The 20,327-nt window shown below is 52.7% G+C and overlaps 7 protein-coding genes across 7 annotated transcripts; 5 read left to right on the top strand and 2 right to left on the bottom strand.

Annotated features, from left to right (window-relative positions):
- The first annotated feature begins 472 nt into the window (after positions 1-472).
- BDP55DRAFT_361838 (uncharacterized protein) lies at positions 473-1,485 on the top strand. Its single transcript, XM_060567041.1, has 2 exons — positions 473-680; positions 1,032-1,485. Exons 1-2 carry the CDS (start codon positions 601-603, stop codon positions 1,291-1,293), a joined length of 342 nt encoding a protein of 113 aa, XP_060424057.1. The 5' UTR covers positions 473-600; the 3' UTR covers positions 1,294-1,485.
- BDP55DRAFT_361806 (major facilitator superfamily domain-containing protein) lies at positions 1,486-3,330 on the top strand. Its single transcript, XM_060567040.1, has 4 exons — positions 1,486-1,856; positions 1,917-1,931; positions 1,992-2,665; positions 2,730-3,330. Exons 1-4 carry the CDS (start codon positions 1,677-1,679, stop codon positions 3,232-3,234), a joined length of 1,374 nt encoding a protein of 457 aa, XP_060424056.1. The 5' UTR covers positions 1,486-1,676; the 3' UTR covers positions 3,235-3,330.
- Positions 3,331-3,457: 127 nt separating this feature from the next.
- BDP55DRAFT_563290 (S-adenosyl-L-methionine-dependent methyltransferase) lies at positions 3,458-5,882 on the bottom strand (the record flags this gene model as incomplete). The annotated part of the gene is made up of 6 exons (XM_060570222.1): positions 3,458-3,925; positions 3,986-5,010; positions 5,060-5,421; positions 5,486-5,670; positions 5,726-5,761; positions 5,823-5,882. The coding sequence occupies 6 exons, from the start codon at positions 5,880-5,882 to the stop codon at positions 3,458-3,460; spliced, it is 2,136 nt and encodes a 711-aa protein (XP_060424055.1).
- Positions 5,883-7,469: 1,587 nt separating this feature from the next.
- Positions 7,470-9,097, top strand: BDP55DRAFT_563349 (WD40-repeat-containing domain protein; the record flags this gene model as incomplete). The annotated part of the gene is made up of 4 exons (XM_060570231.1): positions 7,470-7,530; positions 7,618-7,772; positions 7,839-8,974; positions 9,049-9,097. The coding sequence occupies 4 exons, from the start codon at positions 7,470-7,472 to the stop codon at positions 9,095-9,097; spliced, it is 1,401 nt and encodes a 466-aa protein (XP_060424054.1).
- A 1,059-nt stretch (positions 9,098-10,156) lies between these two features.
- BDP55DRAFT_697760 (dual specificity phosphatase) lies at positions 10,157-12,295 on the bottom strand (the record flags this gene model as incomplete). Its single annotated transcript, XM_060577715.1, has 2 exons — positions 10,157-10,464; positions 10,525-12,295. 2 exons carry the CDS (start codon positions 12,293-12,295, stop codon positions 10,157-10,159), a joined length of 2,079 nt encoding a protein of 692 aa, XP_060424053.1.
- A 1,346-nt stretch (positions 12,296-13,641) lies between these two features.
- Positions 13,642-14,270, top strand: BDP55DRAFT_680042 (uncharacterized protein; the record flags this gene model as incomplete). Its single annotated transcript, XM_060576090.1, has 2 exons — positions 13,642-13,744; positions 13,798-14,270. A coding segment is annotated over exon 2 (220 nt), but the record flags the coding sequence as incomplete, so codon positions are not given.
- A 2,910-nt stretch (positions 14,271-17,180) lies between these two features.
- On the top strand, positions 17,181-20,300 carry BDP55DRAFT_563331 (DDHD domain-containing protein; the record flags this gene model as incomplete). Its single annotated transcript, XM_060570228.1, has 2 exons — positions 17,181-18,388; positions 18,440-20,300. 2 exons carry the CDS (start codon positions 17,181-17,183, stop codon positions 20,298-20,300), a joined length of 3,069 nt encoding a protein of 1,022 aa, XP_060424051.1.
- Between the last annotated feature and the right edge of the window lie 27 nt (positions 20,301-20,327).

The raw sequence follows: 20,327 nt of genomic DNA, 5'->3' as shown, positions 1-20,327 counted from the left end.
TGAGGGAGGCACAGTACAGGTGTGCGTTTGTAACACGGCAGATGGTCTGCTGTACCGCCGGCACACTCGAAAGGCGGTTGGGGATAGGAGTACCTTATCTACCTCGCTGACCAACATAGCTCTCTAGGACGCATGCAAGATGGAGATCCTCGACTCTTTTCAGATTGCTTTCTATGAGAAACGGGCGGGGTACACACCTCGTTTCTCTTGTAGAGTACCGTTCAGGAGAAGGTAACGCGGTCCGATGTCGTTCCCTTACTTTTTTCGGTATGTGTCAAGTTGCAGGGTTTCTACACGTATATTCAAGAGGTGGGTGGTGCGATGATGTCACGCATAACGAATGAGTAGGAAGGGACAAGGACATGATACTCGGTGAGAAATTCCCAAGTTCAAGCAAGCATGGAATTCGCCCGAGCATGTGCTACCAGCGTACCTAGGGCAATTAATTGTGCAAAATACACGCAGCGTTGCTGACGTGGGATTATTTAGGAAGCCTTAGCATGTAGTTGGCTTCACTATCCTACTGCAAGTCTCAACTGGCACGAATACCAAGGCAAGGTCGTGCAAGATGCAGAGTTGCGGAACTCTTCTCAAACTGCCATGCTGAGCCTCATCCACCATCACTCCACTCACTACATCGGCGTAATCTTGCTTCTCCACAACCCGAACAAACGGCTGTGGTAAGTTGAGTTCCATCTGCTGGGTTGGTGCTGGGTGTGAGATGATACAGTCTCAGGAAGGGAAATGGCGATAACAGGAAGAAGAACGGCGACGTGGAATTGGACAGCTTACCGAAGATGGCCCCGCCACTCTTGCTCATTTAGGTGGCGTGACCATGCAACGCTGCTGCCATTGGTCATCCTAATGCGTGGCCGTTCCCTCCCAAGCTTCACATCGGCAAGAAATCAGCAGGCTTTCCACGAGGCACTCATAGCGGAACTCACCGATTGCGCGGGCGTGTCAAATGCAGCGAACCTTCGATGGCGAACTCAAAGGCAGCCTGAGCTGACGTCCCCCTTTTTCCCAACAAGGATACCTCGGCGAACGAATCCGAAGCCAGCCCTCACAAACCCGCGAGAATCGGCTCGCCGGCGGGAAACAGCCCCGCACACCGGGCCGGCCCCACAGCGGGTACCCTCTCCGGCCATCACAGAGGTGCTATCGTCTATCCGTAATAAGGTGGATTCATTCCAAAACTACTCACCGCCGTCCGCCTTAGACATACTCGCACAAGCTCACCACCGATTCGTGATCGCCGGCCTCCCACCCGGTTGTTCGTACCGCTCTGGCTAAACATCGGCTGCATGTAGCTCCACGGTTCATAGTAGAGGCCCACCATCTCCATTCAAGAAGGTCGTCTATTCTATACTTCCACGCACTTCATTGGATGACCTCACGCCCCATCCCAAATAGGCCATGGAGGCTCCTCTCAAGCGACTAACTCGTTCCTCCTTCTACACCAGAATTTCCGGGCTTTTGCCGGCCGTTGCGACTTCCTGGCTCCACGATCGTCTTAAAGAGTCGTGATGCTCCACGCATCTCGTACTACTTTCTGGAAATCTACCTTAATCATAATTCTAATATCTCAGAGATCGATGTTCTTCGGTATTTCCCAAGACAACATTTTGTCTATACACTAGCGTTGCGGCATCTCGTCAAACCAGTCAGTACCCACGATGGACGAGAAAGTCGCCCCAGTTCCCGTGTTAGACGGGGCAGAGGACACAAAAGCACCCTCCATTGTCGCTTTTGAGGAAACCAGAGAGCGTTGGAACGGAACCCGCATCAACACTTACCGCTTCTTCGTAACCTGTGGGAGCTTCATCATAATGGGCATGAACGACGCCGCTGTCGGTGTAAGTCTAAGAGTCTGCCATACTCAAATCTATCAGATGCTTACAACTGTCTGTCTACAGGCCCTGATTCCTTATGTAAGTTAACAAGATCCTTCGACTCCCACTGAGTAACATGAGTCTGATGTTGGGGTTCAGATCGAAACGTACTACGACATCACGTACACCGTCGTCGCCCTGCTCTTCCTTTCGCCGTTCATTGGCTACCTGGTGGCAGCCTTGTCCAACAACCTCATACATCACAAGCTCGGTCAGCGAGGCGTCGCAGTGCTCGGCCCCATCAGCCGCATGATCGGTTACATTCCCCTCGTCGCCCATCCGCCTTACCCCGTCCTCCCCGTTGTCCTGCTATTCGCCGGCTTCGGTAACGGCCTCGAAGACAGCGCCTGGAACGCCTGGGTAGGCAACATGCAGAACGCCAACGAGCTGCTCGGATTTCTTCACGGCGCATATGGCCTCGGCGCGACCATCGGGCCCCTAGTCGCCTCGGCCATGGTGACCAAGGGCAAGCTGCCGTGGTACTCCTTTTACTACGTCATGATTGGCGTTACCGCGGTGAACTTCGTGGCCGCTATCACGGCGTTCTGGGGCGCAACGGGCAAAATACACAGGGAGACCCACCAGTCTTCGACGGGGGAGAAGAGAACGACGACTTTGACCGTGGTGCGTCAACCACTCACTTGGCTTCTGGCCTTGTTTCTGTTGGGCTATGTTGGAGCAGAAGTCAGCCTGGGCGGGTGGGTTGTCACATTTATGCTCCGCGTGAGGCATGCTGAGCCCTTTCTGGCCGGCGTCACCGTGGTGCTGTTCTGGTAATTACGTTCCTCTCCAAGCTTGTTCCACTATAGGATCCCTACTAACCACGTCTTCCATAAGGCTGGGACTGACGATAGGTCGAGTCATTTTGGGCTTCATAACAGGGCGCATAGGAGAGAAGCGCGCAATCGCAATCTATCTCCTCATCTCGTTAGCTCTTCAACTGCTCTACTGGCTTGTTCCCAACTTCATCGCCTCCGTCATCTTCATCACGTTCCTCGGCTTCTTCCTCGGCCCCTTGTTCCCCGCCGTGATCGTCACCGCGACTAAATTGCTCCCCAGCGACTACCATGTGGGCGTGATTGGATTTGCCGCTGCCTTTGGCGGCGGTGGTGCAGCAATCTTTCCGTTCGCAATCGGGGCTATTGCCCAGAGCAAAGGCGTTCAGGTGCTACAGCCCATCATATTGGCTCTTCTCGTATTTCTCTTCCTCTTGTGGCTATGCGTTCCCGGGGGATTTAAGAGGGGTGGGCTCGAGAGGGCAAGAGAGAATAAGGAGGGTCTTGGTAGTGATGCCAAAAGTCTATTTTCGTCGATGAAGCAACAGCTACAGGGTGGAAGCTAATCGTCTATTGAATGAACATATACCTCTGCTATGAACTCCGATGTTTCGATGCAGATTACCCATGACCGACGAACTACTACCGGATGCAGTAGCTCGTAGTACCCCATCAGCCAGCCATCCGCAACATTGCCTTTACAAAATGAAGAGCTCGTTCTCAACGCAGTTGAAGTACAGAACCGCGGGTTATGGGTGATGTTAAAGAGAGGCGTGATGCGACCGCATACTATTCGACGGGGCTCTTCTCGCTCTCCGAAAACTCAACCGTCTCCTTGTACTGGACTGATTCGGGTCGTGGGGCTATTTGTCCCGTGCCGTGCTGAGGAAGAAGACTTGGATCGAAGCGGAAGCTGTAGCTCCCCGGAGTCCAGAATGTGCCCATGGCGTAGCATGTTGCGCCACCTCCTACGATGGCGAGATTTCCATTTTCATAGTGCACGACGGAAGACCCCATTAGAAAGGGGCGCATCACGCCGGAACTACCTGTGCCATCAAGTCTGGCTACCACACTTACGTCTGTTTCTGTTGTTTTGAGAATAAGGATGTCGTATGCTGATGGGAGCTGGACCCCTTTAACCACTCCGCCGAGCAATAGCGTGTAATTAGAAGACTGGATAGCAATAGAGCCGAGCCGGGCCAGAGAGCCGGGCAAGCCCCCATCTTTTGGAGTTCGAAGCTGGAATGACAGTACAGGCTACAGATGGGCGTTAGCGAGTGCAAAGCATAAAATCTGAAGAGTCGAATTGGTACATACCTCGGGCTCGGAAACGTCCAATCTCCAGGTATAAAGTCCCTGGTTGATAACGCTATCCTCAAGGCTGCCCCCGGATAGAAAACCAGTGAAAGCTCGAGATCCAACTTCGCCTACACATGTGAATGTAGCACTGTACAGTGCAGGTGGCGCAGACTGTACGTGGCACATTCTCCAACCCTCTGTAGGATCAAACAGGAAGTACTCGGCTGATGTTTCAATGTGATTCTTCCTACCGCCAGCAAGGAGGGCAAGAGGCGAAGAGCCAAGTCGGGTCACGGAGTGCCTGAAAAGGGGGACAGGGAGATTCTTTGTCGGTTTCCAGGCAGAAAGACTTTTGTTGAATAGCCAGCAGTCTCTAAACGCCGTTGATGGGGACGCGCGACCACCCGCGAGAAGAATACCAGCACTGCCCAGATCCGTAAGGCTGTGGCATACTCTGGTAGATGGCATCTTGACGGACGTGTTGGAAGACACTGTCTGACTGGATATTTGGTACAGGTCTTCGGAGTTCATCCGTCCAACGGGACCCTGTCCGAAGTTGTGGGAGATGAATCCACCGCTGTTGGACTCTCCAACGAGCATTGCGGCGCCGAGCCGGCGGTGCCCACAAGCAGACTCATAGGGGCTCATGGTCATCGAACATTGGAAGGATGGAATTTCGACTTCTCCATAGACCTTGGATACATGGCCCTGAACTTCAGACCTTGGAGTTGAGGCAAGGATGACGAAGTAATGGCTGGCGAAGAGAGCAAACTCTTCCAGCTCGTCGAAGGACTCAACCGAGTCGAGGGCTCGTCTCTCTTCAGAAGTCATGAACAGATCGTCAGACCAAGCCTCCCAGAGTGTCCAACTCTCAGCTGATGGCCAGCCAAGAGACTGGAATCGCTTCTCCTGACTGGCCACGGTGGGATAGCGATGGACCGACTTGAGTGGGGCGTTCATCTTGTTGAAGTGCCCAAGCATCGTGTGAGCAAAAGGATGATCGGGCCCATCTGGCAGGATTTGTTCCAGTAGACAGAACTCAGCTACGTGTTTGGTCAGAGTGTGTCAGAAAGTCCGAGGTAATGAACGTACCGTTTCCAACAGTGGCTGCCCACTCAATGACTCCATTCGCACCTTTCGTGTCCATGTACGTAATAGAGACTTCGGCCACGAACAAGAAATCGGTGTTTGGCACGTCAAAGAGCGCGTCAAGACAACTCTGCAGAACCGAGAGCTGCTGGAGGTTGCATCCCACTTGACAGTACCTCTGGCTTTTGAGCACGATTGGGGAATCGTCATTTACCTCCCAAGCCCCCATCAGACCTTGCAGCTCGGGGGTCTCGAGTACTATCTGCCGCTTCTTCTGGATAAGATCTGGGTAGTCGACATCAAGGAAAGTCACATCGCGACATGAATCGGGATAGCGCACTTGGCACTGCCACGGCAGAACGTCGCTGTCGCGAAGCGTTAATCATGCAACAGCCCCATAAACACGAAAAGCAACAGGGCGGAACTCACCTCCCGCAGCCAAGATTCACGATGACTTTCTTTCGGGTCGATGGCTTTTCGAGGAACCGGCGAACTAGAGTGTCGATGACTTTGAGTCTCAGATGATAGCCTCTGTTGACGAGGGGTGCCCTTCTCCGGAACTTTTTCACAAAGAATTGAAAGTAATGAGGCTCGTCAGGATAGTAGAGATGTTCCTTGGATGACATTTAGGCTTGCTGTCTCAACCAAGCTAGCAATAGTAAGACTTACGACACTGCGTTTTGAGACTATAGAACTATTATTCGTCTAGGAGACAGGGGGTGTGAGTGACATTGAATGGAAAGATGGATGTTGGAGACGGACTCACGGCCATGATCAAGTCGTCCGAAGCCCGACTTTTTTGAACATTCTGAGTTGAGGAGGCCATCTTGAACAGATCACGACAAAAGCTTGCGCCCGGTCCAAGGTACTTCGTGTTGTGGATTACAGCAATCATGAGAGTCTTGGTTTTTAGCGCCGCCAAATTTTTTACTCAGAATGAAATTTACAAAAAAGTTCCTCCTCAGTGAAAGGCGCCAAACAACGGGGCTCCGAGCTTCTAAACCCCCATTGCGGGATAAAGGCGGTTGGATCACATTCCGTGACACAAAATTCCAGAACATCATCAAGAGCTGTGGAATACGGCAAGAAATGCTTATTCAATGGGGAAATTTTTTTCACGATTACAGCTAGAGAATGTAGCATAATCCGCGCAGACTTGGTGATTCCACCTCATTGTTTCCTGTCTGTGCCCCTCACCTTGATGTTTGTTCGTATGGGAACTGGGAGTCTTATCTTATCAGCACTGTTCCCCGGAACAGTACGTATTGAGGTACTTCGAATTCCACATGCCGGCCCAATCGGTCACCTGTCGCGAGTTTCCAAGCCAGCTGCCCCGAGCTTGAGCCACACGTGCCACGAACACACCCAGCCATTTCGGCTGCACGCGGACAGTGAGCTCCCCTGCGGCCCTGTGTGCTTGCCTCGCTGAGAGCGCTCAAGGCAAGGGGGTGCACGAGAGGTATTGGTATTGCATTCAAATAACCTTGGTTTGTGGATGCCTACCTTATGTAAAGCAGGTCTCTATACCTGCTGCCCCAAGTGAGCTGAAATGCCTGAACGCATCATCGTATATTCTATCTTAGGTTGGCTCGCACGGCACGTAGACATCCTATCCAGGCGTGCTATTACTTCTGTATCCGTCCGCAATGAGCTCTTCCAAGGCGCTAGGACCATGGGATTACATAGCTTCCCCGCCGCCCCCCACTGGATTGACATCGGGGTGCCTCCTCCATTCACATTGCGTTGTGAGCCGTCCCGCCTGGATCTGCTTCCACAAGCTACCTTACGGCAACATCGACCTTCCTTGCCCGACCTCTCTGACCTTGCTTGACCGCAACGGCCGCTCCCTCACCTCGGCTTCCCTCTGCTGTTGCGCTGTCGCCATCTTGCGCCAAATTTCTCCGACCTTTCAACTGCACTCGATCCCTCGTCATTTTTGTCGCCCTCGTACCAAACTTCGCTCCATCTCGAGGCTACCATCGTCCGTTCGGATTTGTTGGCAGCTGAAAGCCGCCAGCCGGAGCCGAGCCGCTGCGTCCTACTGCGGTCTAACCAACAATACTCTCCTTCTCGAGTACACGCGGAAACACATATCGTGCCCTGTCCACGCCGACTATTCTCGACTTCTTCTCGGTATATCGTCGACTACCTCTACCCCAGACCACCACGACTGAGTCTTTTCCTGCTTGCGCCACTGGTCCCGGGATTCTGCTGCCAGTGTGGGGCCTTGACTAGTACATATCGCGACGCAATTTGTATCGCGAATATCCAAATCCGCAGGACCTGCTCATAGTGTGGACACACATATTTGGGTTGCCTGGTCCTCATCAATCGCCGGCGCTGCCCGGGCGTTACACAAACTGCTGTTCCAGAACCGCCGCCCGTATCGAGATCGTGATCCGAGCAGCGCATCATGGCGAGCACCGCCCTAAACTTCATTACCTTTAACCAGGACCACAGCTGCCTGGCCGTCGGTAAGACCCCCTCGTATCTGCTTTCTTGGTCCCAGATGATGTTTCATGGATCAAGTTTACTGACTGTCTTGCCTTGCATTTTGATAGGTACTTCCAAGGGCTTCCGAATTTACCACACCGACCCGTTCTCCAAAATCTTCAGCAGCGACGATGGCAACATTGCTATTATTGAGATGCTGTTCTCGACTTCTCTTGTCGCCCTGATCCTGTCTCCTCGCCACTTGATAATACAAAACACCAAGGTTAGTGCCAAACACATGATGGCAACTAGACATGCCAGACTATGAAAATCTACTGACGTAAAATAGAGATCCTCGGTCATCTGTGAACTTACGTTTCCATCTGCCGTGCTCGCTGTGCGTCTCAACCGGAAACGTCTAGCCGTCGTCCTCGAATCCGAAATCTACTTATACGACATTTCCAATATGAGCCTTCTTTTCACAATTCCTACGTCTCCCAACCCAGGCGCAATTTGCGCTCTATCGCCCTCCTCGGAAAACTGCTACATTGCGTACCCTTTACCGAAACCTCGGGAGGACTCGGGAGACAAGAGACCAGCCCATGCGCCTCCTCTCTCAACATACGTTGCACCGACATCGGGAGAGGTTTTGGTGTTCGACACGCTTACATTGAAGGCTGTGAATGTCATTGAGGCTCATCGGTCACCGCTGTGCTGCATCTGTCTTAATAGTGAAGGAACACTTCTGGCCACAGCGAGTGAGACTGGCACCATTATCCGCGTCTTCTCAGTCCCTGGAGGTCAGAAACTCTACCAGTTCCGCCGAGGAACCTATCCGTCCACCATTTACAGCATGTCATTCAACCTCAGCTCTACCCTTCTCTGCGTTTCCTCGACTTCCGATACTGTCCACATCTTCCGCCTCGGGGCCCCTCCACCAGGCAACAACTCCGCCGCCGCAGCAGCAGAGACACCTGCCTCACCTCGCCAGGATCGCTGGTCGAGGTCGCGCAGCTACGACAGCAACAATGAGTCGCCTGTGGGGAGCGCGGCTGGTTCTCCACGAAGCGACCTGGCGGAACCCGCTGGGCTAGGCAATGGCGGTTCTTCACTTCCCCAGCAACAGGTCAACAGACGGCAAAGTGGCTCCTTTAGTAGCATGCTCCGGCGCTCGTCGCAAATTATGGGTCGCAGCGTGGCCGGTGTCGTTGGCTCATACTTGCCGCAAACGGTGACAGAGATGTGGGAGCCCCTCAGAGACTTTGCGTACATCAAGATTCCAAAGTCTTCCAATTCGCCGACGGGCCCAGCTCGTGGGAACAACAACTCGAGCGGTTCGCAGCCGCTGACCGGCCCGCTTCGAAGTGTCGTGGCCATGAGCAGCAGCAGTCCTCAGGTAATGGTAGTCACCAGTGACGGCGGCTTCTATGTGTACAACATTGACATGGAGCATGGCGGAGAGGGCTACCTGGTTAAACAATTCTCGTAAGTTATTACACCGTTGACTCATCATCGTTGTATGTTCCTGGTCCACAATACTAAGTTAATGTCTTTGGCAGGGTCATTGATGGCGACGACAAGTTGGACGCGTCTTCGTACGGCACGTAAAGCAATCTTTGCGTGCCTCATAGAGCGAGACAGTAAATGGCGATCGGGACTTGTTGGAGCGGAAGATGGGGGCCGATTCTGCATTAGGAGGCGTACGGACGACTTTCTCTATCTATCTTCTTCTACCTCTGTTTACCTTGGTCTGTACCTAAAGGAGGCGGTATGGTCCATGGGGAGGGAGGCTACAGCACCTTGCATGCTTGACCTAGGTAATATGGAGCAACTTGCTTGCCCAGTGGCTGGCTGCTACGAAAGAGAGCGCATTTATTCGCTCGAGTGCCCATCGCATATTTAAACGAATGGCGTCCACGAGCCCCGCGAACTCGCCTGTGATTTAATACACAGGATCGCGTCAGATCATATACCAAACCGAAACTTCCTCATCATACAAACAATCAAATAATTTGAAGCTAAGTCGGAACGGGAGCTATTTTGCCCAATGTATTGCAACCAACTAGCTTCAGAACCCTACGCACAATTAAGGGGAAGTAAATGGCACTGAAAGGTGTGCTTTGTTGCTTGCTGTCCCCGCTCGATCCCTCCAGCAAGATTCCGTCACCGTCACTGATCGCAGGTACCCGATGATTTGACGGTCAAATATCCTTTCAATATTATCAAAAGATTGTATAGACAGAGGCTGTGAGGAGACCCCCACCACTCCCACCACTACTGCCCTAGAAACAGACATAGTAGTAAACACCAGGCTAGCCGAGCTACAGCTGTCGAAATCATGCGCCGAACTGTCCATCCCAAAGTACCCGAAGAATCAAATCTCCCCCACAGGAGATAATACCATAGCGCCGTTCCATCAGTCATGTATCCGCACAATCATTCCACATGAAGTTTTACCATTGAGGATACAACCTGAACTAGACAGTTACCGACCGGGCCTCGGACCCGGCTGATCAGCCTTCCCTGATGTATCCAACACTGGTATAAATATAATATTAAAGAACGTCCGACGATCCACGTGGGCGAATAAACGAGAGATATGGTCTCGGAGTTGACGCAAGGTAGAAGAATACGCGTCACGCAGCCGAGTTGAGAAAGTAGCCGACTTTACCTCGCGTAAGGACGATTCATCAGGGCAATCTCTCTGGCGATTTCACCCCACTCGAGTTCCCGCTTCACCGTGGACGAGCCCTTTTTCTTCAATTGATTGAGCTCTTCCCATTTGAGAAGCTCGTAGGCGAAACGGAGGTGTGGTTGAATGATGACATTGAGCCTGCGGGCTCGGACGAAGCAATATGCTCGAGGAAATGACAGTCCCAACGACCGCATTACTTCTGCGATGCAAATGGTTGCACTACGCGATACTCCGACACGGCAATGTACCAGTGTGGCTGTTCCGTTGCGCCGGCCACGTTCTGAGGTAAAACGAGTAAGCACTGTTCCGACGTTCAACATTTGAAGTATTGCCGACTTACCAATAAAATCAAGGCATCTCTCAAATTCATCCGTCAAAGGATCAATTCCGTTATCCTGCACTCCCTGTACAATGCAGACGTTTTCTGGACCCCATTGCTCTAGCTCGCCTTCCCTCCACATCGAAGTCTCGCCAACACTGAGGATTTGAGTTATCCCCATGGCCCTCAAAAGGTCAGGATTATTCGCATGACATAGGTTGCCGAGGTACATGTATTCGAGAACTCTGCTAGGCAATGATCCATCGAGGCCGGGAAGCCACGCTGGTTCCTTTATTATTGACGTGATCTCGCCGAGGCCCTTACCCGAGTGAACAGGCGACTCATGCAGCAATCGGGCCTCGATGCACGTCAGAAGAGCAACATCAGTAGGATAGGCGAAGAAATTCCGCTTCTTGATGGTGTGCAAGTCCAGCCATGCATCGGCAATGCCTCTGCCAGTGCTGTAGCTGAAGTATGCGATTCCAAGCATGGTGGACTCGGTGTATCCGTCGGCACAGTGGATGAGAATCTTTCTCTCTCTCCTATTAATAGGCGGCACGGTCTGCCCGTTCATGTCGATGTCGCCGTCCCCATCGATATCGGTGCTGTTCGTGGCTGGGAGCGTGCCATGGGCCAAGTGATAAATCCATTTGCAGGTTTCCAAAATGCCATCGGCTTCAGCTTGTGACCAGGTGGGTGGTAGAATGCTTCCAGAGGAGGGGAAGTCAATATAGGGCCTCTGAGCAGGTTCGACCCGAGACTCGGCCAACTTCCGCAGCGCTGAAGGGTTAAGCCGACCAACATCACTACATTCGATCAAGACATCGAACTGTTCGTCTTCTCCTGAGGAAGGCTCTGGTGTTGGGCCGAGCCAAACGTTGTGGGAGGTTTCTGATGCTCTGGTCATGTCATACATCTCCTTCCGCTCTTGGTGGAAAAAGTCGAGGACATTGCCAGTCAGCTGGCCCCGCGCGTCGACAGCAACAATCTCTTTATGGTTGGTTTCAAAATTGTTAAAAGGCGAATAACACATGAACGTGTTGTATTCGGGAACAGAGTGACCCTGAGCTTCGTGCCTCTGTCGCCATCGAAGCTGTGCCGTCGCAATATCGAGGCTCACTTTGCGAACGGCCGTTTCATCCTCGCCGTAAACAATGATGTCTGAAACCATGGCGGCTTTGGCAGATTGAATCTGGAAATTTCTCACACAAAAGCCATCGCGGGGGTCGACATCGAGGAACTCGGGGACGGCGGCGGCCAAGTTGATGAGTTCTTGAGGAGCTATAGCACCTTTGAGACGGGCGACGCTCAGATCACCGTCCGCTTTGACGAGTGTAACCCCCCGAACACACGTAGGTGTTTTACGGAGTGAACGATGGCGGGCAATAAAGAATGCTTGCTGGATATGGTTATGGGGATGAAGACCATGGAACCATGGGAAGACTTGATTCGGATCCGGCAAGGGCTGGCGGGAGATGTAGTCGACAGCAGCGGCCACATCAGTGTGGCTGACGGTATAAACGGTGGCCAGGCCCGACTCGAATTTAGAGAACTTGTCGGGGGGAAACAGCAATGAAGTCTGCTGGATCAAATCGTCGTCGCGAGGAGGTGATGGAGGAGGAGTATTGGGTTCTTCGGCGGGAACAGGACCAGGGGGACAAACTGGAAGATGCTTGTTCGGTACGGGCACTTGAGAAGTGCCAATGGACTCGAGCGATATGGTTGGGACGGGTCCCACCGTCGACGTTGGGCGATGCGGGGCAATGGGTCTCGGGAGGGCGATTGTCGCCATACTGAAGTATGTATGCCGTTTACTATGTTCCTGTTTCCTTCACTTTGTTGCCTTGAGCCAACAGTTGATCGCAATCGACGCTGTGTGCCGGCTTTCTGCGAATAGCTGGGGCTGGGTTGGAAAGACGGTGCTACTGCAACCGAGGCCTAAACCCACAGGTAGAACGGGGTGCGTCTCTTGTGCCGAGTTGGTGATAGCTGTAATCCGGCCAAGCTATGTTAGACGTCGAGTTAACAACAGATACAACAGAGAAGTGATGGAGGAGGCCGTCGGATGCTCATTCGATGATCAGGGGAGAGAAATACACTCGACTTGACCGTCTGATTGATCTGAGTCCGAGATATGTTGGAAGGAAGAAGGAAGAAGAGCGTTTGTCACTGCAACAGGTTGGGGTACTAATTAGACGGGCGTGGGAACACGGGGGCAGGACAAGGGGATAGGCAGGGTGGGGAGATCAGAAAGAGAGGGCCAGGAAGGGGGCGCCCGGGGAGGGAGACAGGAGGGAGAGATAATAGCTGGACGCAGAAGGCACTCGAACTAACCGTAAATCGGCTGGGCTTTGGATCGACTGGCTGGGGTGATGGGCGATCCTTATCGTGCGTGCCCCAAAAGCAACCAAACAGCAGGGTAGCTTCCAGTTCGGCTCAGGTAGAGTGTGGTAGTGTAGGTGCGTTCCGGTAGTAGCGAGAATGCAGTAGCGCCAGTTCGTGATAAGCTGGGGCGGCAGTGTCTCTAGTCTTTCTTTCAAGCTGTCTCTGATGGCCTGTTTATGGATGATACAATCGGATCTTTGAACATGAGGAGAGTGAGTGTAGTGGGAATTGAGCGTCGAGACCGACTTCGAAGCTACTAGTACGAGGACGGGGAAGAACAATCTTTAAGTGAGGCGGAGAAGGATTATTCTGATGGTGGCAGGAGGTGGGCAGGCGGCATCCTGTCAGAGGAGAGGGTGTCGGATGATGGGGGAAAGAAGAGAAAAGGAGCGAACACGCAGGGGAGCGAGGAAGCCGTGGAATAGACTGAAGTAATGAAGGTTTTAGTTGTGTGTGCTAAGCTGCTTGAAAGGAGTGGTGACACGTCAGGTACAGTGCCGGCGTCACGATGGTGAGGAGCGACCTGGCGTGAGGTACCTTTCCTGTCCATACGTATTACTGGCACATTCAGGGAAGGTAAGGTAAGCTACCTTGAGGTGGTATAGGTATCAAGTGTCGACGAGATGGGCAGACAGCTCTCTCCAACATGCGAGACCAAGCCCACGCCCGCGCCCGCGCCCCCAACTCCCAAGCCATTTCACCTGGTATCTCATCTTGTCCAATCAAGGAGCCTGGATAATGTGGAGTTTCCATGGATAGAGGAGGGGGAGGGGGGTTGGAGAGGGACATGGGGGGAAAGGGATCAGTGCCAATGGTGGGCAGCGTTTACTTGGCTTGAAGCACGGCCGCAGAAGGGCTTCAGCAATGCAAGTTAGCGCTAATACTGTGCAGTCACGATAGTGTACCTACCCGATACCTCTTCTTACCGATACCTGTGGCAGATATGCCCAAAAATTTCTGGTGACCGCCACGTTGGGATTGTTTACTCTCTTTGAATGCTGGCGAGATACGTGGATTGCTCATCTTCATGTTGTTCGTTATTTCTTTCACTGCTGGCGGCTATCAAAGAAGGGACCAACCAACCTGGCAATGGTTTGTTTGGTATTCGCATTAAGAGAACCGGGCAAGGTCTAGCGAGGCGCGGTGTTGGACCCCAGGTTTCTTTTACCCCTCACCTTCAAAGGTATTGGGTCCAACCAAACCGTGCTAAGGTAGTGTAGCCGTAGACATGTATTTTGTCGATCTGGTCTAGGCCTCCGAGTCGTCCAGTTCCCAATTGAATGAGGCCGACGGTCATTCTCCTAGGCAACAGAAAAACACAGAGATTCCCATCATATCCGTCAGGAAAGAATGACGACGGGAGGCTCGGGGTCGAATGCAGTCGGGATCATCGGTTGTAGTGACAATTGGACGCATCGTCTGGTGCTCGGTCAACGTATCCACGTGATCAATTATCAGTATCGCGATCCCAGACAGCACTACGCACGAAATAACGGCACCATCTCAATTACACATTTGTACAAAAGGGGATACTGTTCGTAAGGAGGCAGTCACGTAGGGTGAGAGGTGCACTGGTAGTGTAAAGTGGTGAACCAACGTTGAAAGGGTCGAGAGAGGAAGACATGGTCCCGGGGGCCCCTTGGTTGGACCCAGGAAATCGGGGGTGGGGACGGGAGTGGGCCATGGTCCATGCTGCGCTCGACGGGCGGGGGTGTCACATTTCAAGTGGAGAAGGTGCAAGGCGCTACTGCACGGCTGCTGCATCCAGTGGCATCCATGTGGTCGTAGCGCCAGTCTCAGCCATTGAGAATGAACGGATTGAGTGCCACCACTGCACCGCTGTACCGCACCCGCCATACATCAAACAGACACGGTGAGACTCTGAGCATGCCATCGAGAACCACGATGAGATGACTCGATTGCCTTTCCTTGTCCCTCTCTCCTTTGGCCCTACCTGTGTGCCATGAATTAATTTGCCATCATGAGCATCGAATAGCCTGGATCTCTCACGGCGCGCATCAAGATACGATGTGCCTAGTGAAGGAGCCAATTCCTTGAAGCAGATGCTTACTGACGTACCTTACCTAAGGTAACGTACCTGAGATATCAGATAACGTGAGTGAGTGACCACACCCCGCTATATCAAACGGCCATGAAATTGGGAGTCGGAACTGCTGCGAGTGGCCACAGTTCTAGCGGGGTTACACACTAGTGTAGAGTTCGCCGGCATGAGATCGTTTGTATTTAGCGACATCCCTGCCTGTCTGCCCTTCTTGAAACATGTTGAGTGGCAACAAGACACTTGAGTATCTGCACCAGTGTCTTCTGGTGCTGCAACAAAGCCACTCAAAACCAATGCTCTTAATTAGAGACGGAATGAGAAGGAGATCTCGTGCTCAGGGAAACTTCTACCGACATCTTGAGCTACGTGACTACCTACCGAACCCTCCATGTGCCAGCCAGCCTGTCCAACTCTAAGGTCGTCTCATTCCGTCTCCACTGACCGGCTTATCCGCGGGGCTGGGGCCATACCCATTCCAGCCGGTTGCATTCGACCATTTCGTGCGTCTCCAATTATTTCTAAAAATCATCAAGTGCTAGCTCTACCCTGCGAATTCCTACTGATATCTAAGCCTCGTATTCTCCAGGTGGTCATGTACTGATAGTCTGTCACAACCGCCAGAGGCCCAATACCAGCATCTTAAAATACCTAGCTGAAGCTGAACGTCAGACGTAAGGGTCAAGCTAGCTGCGATGAGATGGATGAAACGAGGCAGAACATCTCCTTGACTGCTGGCTCCTGGAACGAATGCATGTCCAAGGCACTGGTATACATAATACTAGATGTTTCCGGCAGACCCTAGGTTCATCACGAGAGAGGCTTCACATAATGCCTCAGTGTTTTTTTTTTTTGCCCATTCATTGCATTATTACATTTATCATTGAGTGCCGACAACGCACCTGTCTATCCATAGATCTTAACATGGGGACAATATCCAGCGCCAATCTGCCATCTTGCTACCCCATACAGGACTTAGAACTGCCTTCCACATAGATAGGAAGAACGCACGACTTCTACCTGGATGCCCCCCAGAATTTGTAGATGGCAAGCAGCGGCCGTTCAACATTCCAAAACCCTATAAAAAAAAACACCTAGACAAGGTCCAGTCAATGTGCAGGGTAGGTTCAGTCAGCACTCGCAAAGAACATTGTCACTGTAGCGTCTATCGTAAAAGCTCTGGTAAGCAGTGTCCACAGCGAGATCGAAAGCTCACCGGCGCAATCATCCAACTTCTAAAGATCAAGTAGGGCAGCTCTAGGTACTACCGTCCCAGAGGCACTGATTTTAGAGCACCCGCCGCGGGGGTGGGACGGAAGTCCCCACTAGGGACTTGAGATTATTACCCACGATCAATCCGCCAATGCCTCATGTGGCTGGTGTCGCTGGAGCTTAATTGAGTTGCTGATATGCTGAAGTACCTTAGGTAGGTAGCGACGCGCCGAGGTAGCATTACCTAAGGCAGTCTAAGACAAGAAGCATCGACCATCTTACGTCATTGAGATGCACGACAACAAAACACTTGCGGAATGAAGCACATGCTTTCTCGCCTTACCTAAGGTACGGTAAGGCGGAAGGTAAGTCAAATCTGAGGCAGCAGTGACCACGTTCAGAGCATTACGCACCACTCCCGCCGGTTCCTGAGCTAATAACCTCAAGTCGTCTGGGACCTACATTGAAACCTACACCATACGGACACTGAGGCGCGTAAGCGAAGCGGTGACTCCCGTCCAGTCCTAGAGCTTCATCGACAGCATTTCTACTTCCAACCCAAGCTATAGGCTTAGGGCGGAGGCTAAGCCTACCTTACCCAGCGGCTCTCTTACGTCCTTCCAGGTCCCTGACCTTGGAGCCCTGGTAAGCCTTCTACTGCATCGCGTCCGTGGTTGCGGCATTCTCTGTACGATCCCGCCTGAAAGATAACTAACTTGTTTTCTTTGCGACCCAAAGCCTACCTCTTCCAAACGAAACGCATCGTCCTTGTTTATCGCGACATCCACAGATCACTGCTCCAGCCATGCCCAAGCCCACGTCGCTTCGCAGGCTCACCGACAGCCACCCGTGATAGTTGACCACGCGTTTGACCGCGACGCCCAACCTTCCTCACTTGTCTCCGATATCCGTGTGGTTTCCCCGTTCACTGGCCCTTGTAACGCATCCAGATACTTATCAATACCGAACTTGACGACTTCAGCACAGTAAGCCTGATTTTGAACGATAACAACGGAACATAATGGCCTCTTCAGAACAGAGCCATACCTACGGCCTCAAGTGCCGCCTTGCTCCGGTGTCCCAGCCGTTGACTGGGAACGCCGACGATGGCATCCCTGCGGTTGCTGCACAGTTCTTCTATTCTTCAATTTTACCCATAGACGATCCTCTATCTCCGGGAACAATCGCTGGTGTATCAGATGCTCGAACCGCTCGTGGCCCGATTCGTCCATTCTCGCTCGGTGACAACAACGCCCTCGAGAAGGCATGGCTCAGCTTCCTGTCTGACGACGATATACAAGCTCATGAGCAGTTGGTTCGAGACAAAAAACTGAGTCCTAATACCGAGAAAGCCAACGCGCATAAACTGGGCCTCTTAGCGCGCCACCTGGCTGTCAAGCACCTCCAGAAGCATGGTGGTATCATTCAAACATCGACCACGGCCGGCGAAGCTTCGGACCTGCTTCCGGACACCCCGATATCTACATGTTGCCCTGAGTTATTCATCGATGTCTCTACTGAGCTGCAGAATACCTATTGTGCCCTGGCCAGGAAACACCACCCTTCGCTTGGCCAGGATAGAGTCGTGCAGGAAGTCATGATGGAGCTCCGGGGCCTCGTAGCATCGAGCGAGACGCGTTCCCAATTCCGGAGCGTCTCTTCTTCCCGGCCCCGAGCGGACTCGGCGCGTTCACGGCAAATGGAAATTGTCAGTTCATTCAGTCCTCGACAAGAAGCTGCGAGCGAATTGCAGAGGATCGGAAGAGAGGTTGGCAATACGGGAGTGGAGTCTGCGTCGAGGGCTAGATCCGATTCCCGAACAAGCGAGAAAACATCTCGGCCCTCTACGCCGGGTTTGGGCACTTCGTTCCGGCAGCATGCTGCGGACGATGGTATCTCTGGCAAACCGTTTGTCCGTGCTGGACTCCGGCAGCGACCCCAAGATGTGCTGGCGACATCCTTTCCTCCTTCGGAGCAGTCGAAATCGAATGATACCGAAAATCAAGATGCAAGGCGGTCGTTCACTATGCCAGAGTCGCTTAGAGCCCGGGCGAACACCACACAAGCCAAGATTGTTAGCGATGAAAGCTACAGAAGGGAAGCTGTTGACGTTGTTGTCGGTATCTCCCGGTTGCATATGGTGTCCATCCCGGCCCTTCAAATGAAGCCCATTTACTGGTCCCCTGTGAACGACATTGCGATGGTCCTACGTGCTACCTGGTTCTACAGGTTCGTTGTCTTAACTTCCTAAATGTGTTCGAGTGTCTGACAGAGAGACAGAGATACGATGCTACCAATACCCCCGGCTGTGGCAAATCAACTGGAGGCTGGCTACCGAGAGCTCAAGCCTCACACTGAGACTTGGAACGATGAGCTCCGTTGCGCCGTTGACGTAGGGCCTCTTGGCGAGGAGAAGGTCTCCTATCGACTATGGCCAGAGAACGCCAACCAACCTAGCGACGGAGACAAAGAGTCAGTTTTGGACACTCGTATCTCATCAGATCCGTTCTGTGCCGCAAGCTGCTTTCGTGGGGAAGCGGCCGCAGAGGGTGCAATCGACCCGAATCTGAAGACTGCCTCAGCTACGCAACAGCATCGAAGTTACGCAACTTACCACGTGATCTATAAAGATGCCTCCAAGGCCTTCCTCCTCAAACCTAGCCTCAAGCCGTCTGCCTACTACGGCAGGAGACCTGTTGCAAAGATTATGAAGGGAATGACCGTCGGCATTCCGGTTGTACGTGGCTTCGATCGCGCGGTCTGGGAGCGTACACATGATAAGAACAGGCCCCGAGAAGCTCCTAATCAACCAGCTTCCTCCTCCAGTAACACGCCCGAATCAATCGGACAAGACGTTTGCGCGGCCTGCAAGGCCGAAAAACAGCGCGGCCAAGTTACCGACCTTGTGTTGGTGGTCCATGGAATCGGTCAAAAGTTTGCGGAGCGAGTCGAAAGCTTCCACTTCACCCACGCTATCAATGCTTTCCGCCGTGACGTTAACACGGAGCTGGCGAATCCAGTTGTCAAGGGGGTGTTGAGAGATGGCCAGAATGGCATTATGGTGCTCCCCATCAACTGGCGTCATACACTCTCGTTCGAGGAAGGCGGTCCAATGACAGAGGAAGACAAAGCACAAGACGTGCCAGACGGGTTCAGCCTCAAAGACATCGAGCCCGGCAGTATTCCCGCAGTGAGGAGCATGATATCAGATGTCATGTTCGACATACCGTTCTATCTATCCCACCACAAGGGCAAGATGATCAATGCGCTGGTGACGGAGGCTAATCGTGTATATCGCCTTTGGTGCCGCAACAACCCCGGATTCGCAGACAGAGGTCGCACTCACCTTATCGGGCATTCTCTAGGCAGCGCCATGGCTATTGAAATTCTATCTCGGCAACCCGCACGTGTTCCGGCACTAGACCTCTCAGTGAGAACGCCGAAGCCTGACTTCTTTGAATTCGACACGAACAACTTGTTTTTGGTTGGAAGCCCCGCTGGTTTCTTTTTGCTCTTGGAGCGAGGTATGCTTCAACCTCGGCGCGGTAGAGTAAAGCCTGGAGCTGATCCCGCCGACATAAACGCACCAGAGGTAACGGGCGAGGCTGGTCGCTACGGTTGCATCGCCGTGGACAACATCTACAATGTGTTGGCTAAGGAGGATCCCATCGCGTACCTTCTGAATGGTACCATCGATCCAGTGTATGCAACCAGTTTGAGAACGGCACATGTCCCATCAAGCGCCACCTCCCTTTTCAGATACGTTGGCAATGCAATGAAAAGTCTTGTACCTGGCGCAGCACCTACGCCAGCCACGATTGCCCCTCCTCCGGCCCCAAAGCCGAACTTTGCGCGCTTGCCTTCGCAGCTCGAGCTCGAGGTTCATGACTTCACGCGAGAGGAGATTGCAGAGCGAAAGGCCTATCTACTCAATGACAATGGCCAGATTGACTACTACCTCAGGTTCGGCGGTGGGCCATTAGAGATCCAGTATCTCAACATGCTGAGCGCGCACACGTGCTACTGGACGAGTCAGGACTTCATTCGCATGCTGTGTATGGAAGTCGGCAGGAAACCTGGCAGGGAGCATACGATCCCTGCCATGAGAGCTCAGAAGGCGGCCAAAAGGCCGCTTGGGTGAAGTGTCACTCAAAGACATCCCACACCA

Source organism: Colletotrichum godetiae (assembly GCF_030913485.1).
Source record: "Colletotrichum godetiae strain CBS 193.32 chromosome Unknown BDP55scaffold_62, whole genome shotgun sequence".
Classification (NCBI taxonomy): domain Eukaryota; kingdom Fungi; phylum Ascomycota; class Sordariomycetes; order Glomerellales; family Glomerellaceae; genus Colletotrichum; species Colletotrichum godetiae.
The sequence above is the reverse complement of the archived record's forward strand: the minus strand, read 5'-3'. Positions and strand labels throughout refer to the sequence as shown.

Bases quoted from the DNA above. Each gene is read 5' to 3' on its own strand.
- BDP55DRAFT_361806 (XM_060567040.1), top strand. From the start codon at position 1,677: ATGGACGAGAAAGTCGCCCCAGTTCCCGTGTTAGACGGGGCAGAGGAC. The intron at 2,666-2,729 runs GTAATTACGTTC...GTCTTCCATAAG, and splicing joins GTCACCGTGGTGCTGTTCTG to GCTGGGACTGACGATAGGTC.
- BDP55DRAFT_361838 (XM_060567041.1), top strand. From the start codon at position 601: ATGCTGAGCCTCATCCACCATCACTCCACTCACTACATCGGCGTAATC. The intron at 681-1,031 runs GTAAGTTGAGTT...TTTCCCAACAAG, and splicing joins AACCCGAACAAACGGCTGTG to GATACCTCGGCGAACGAATC.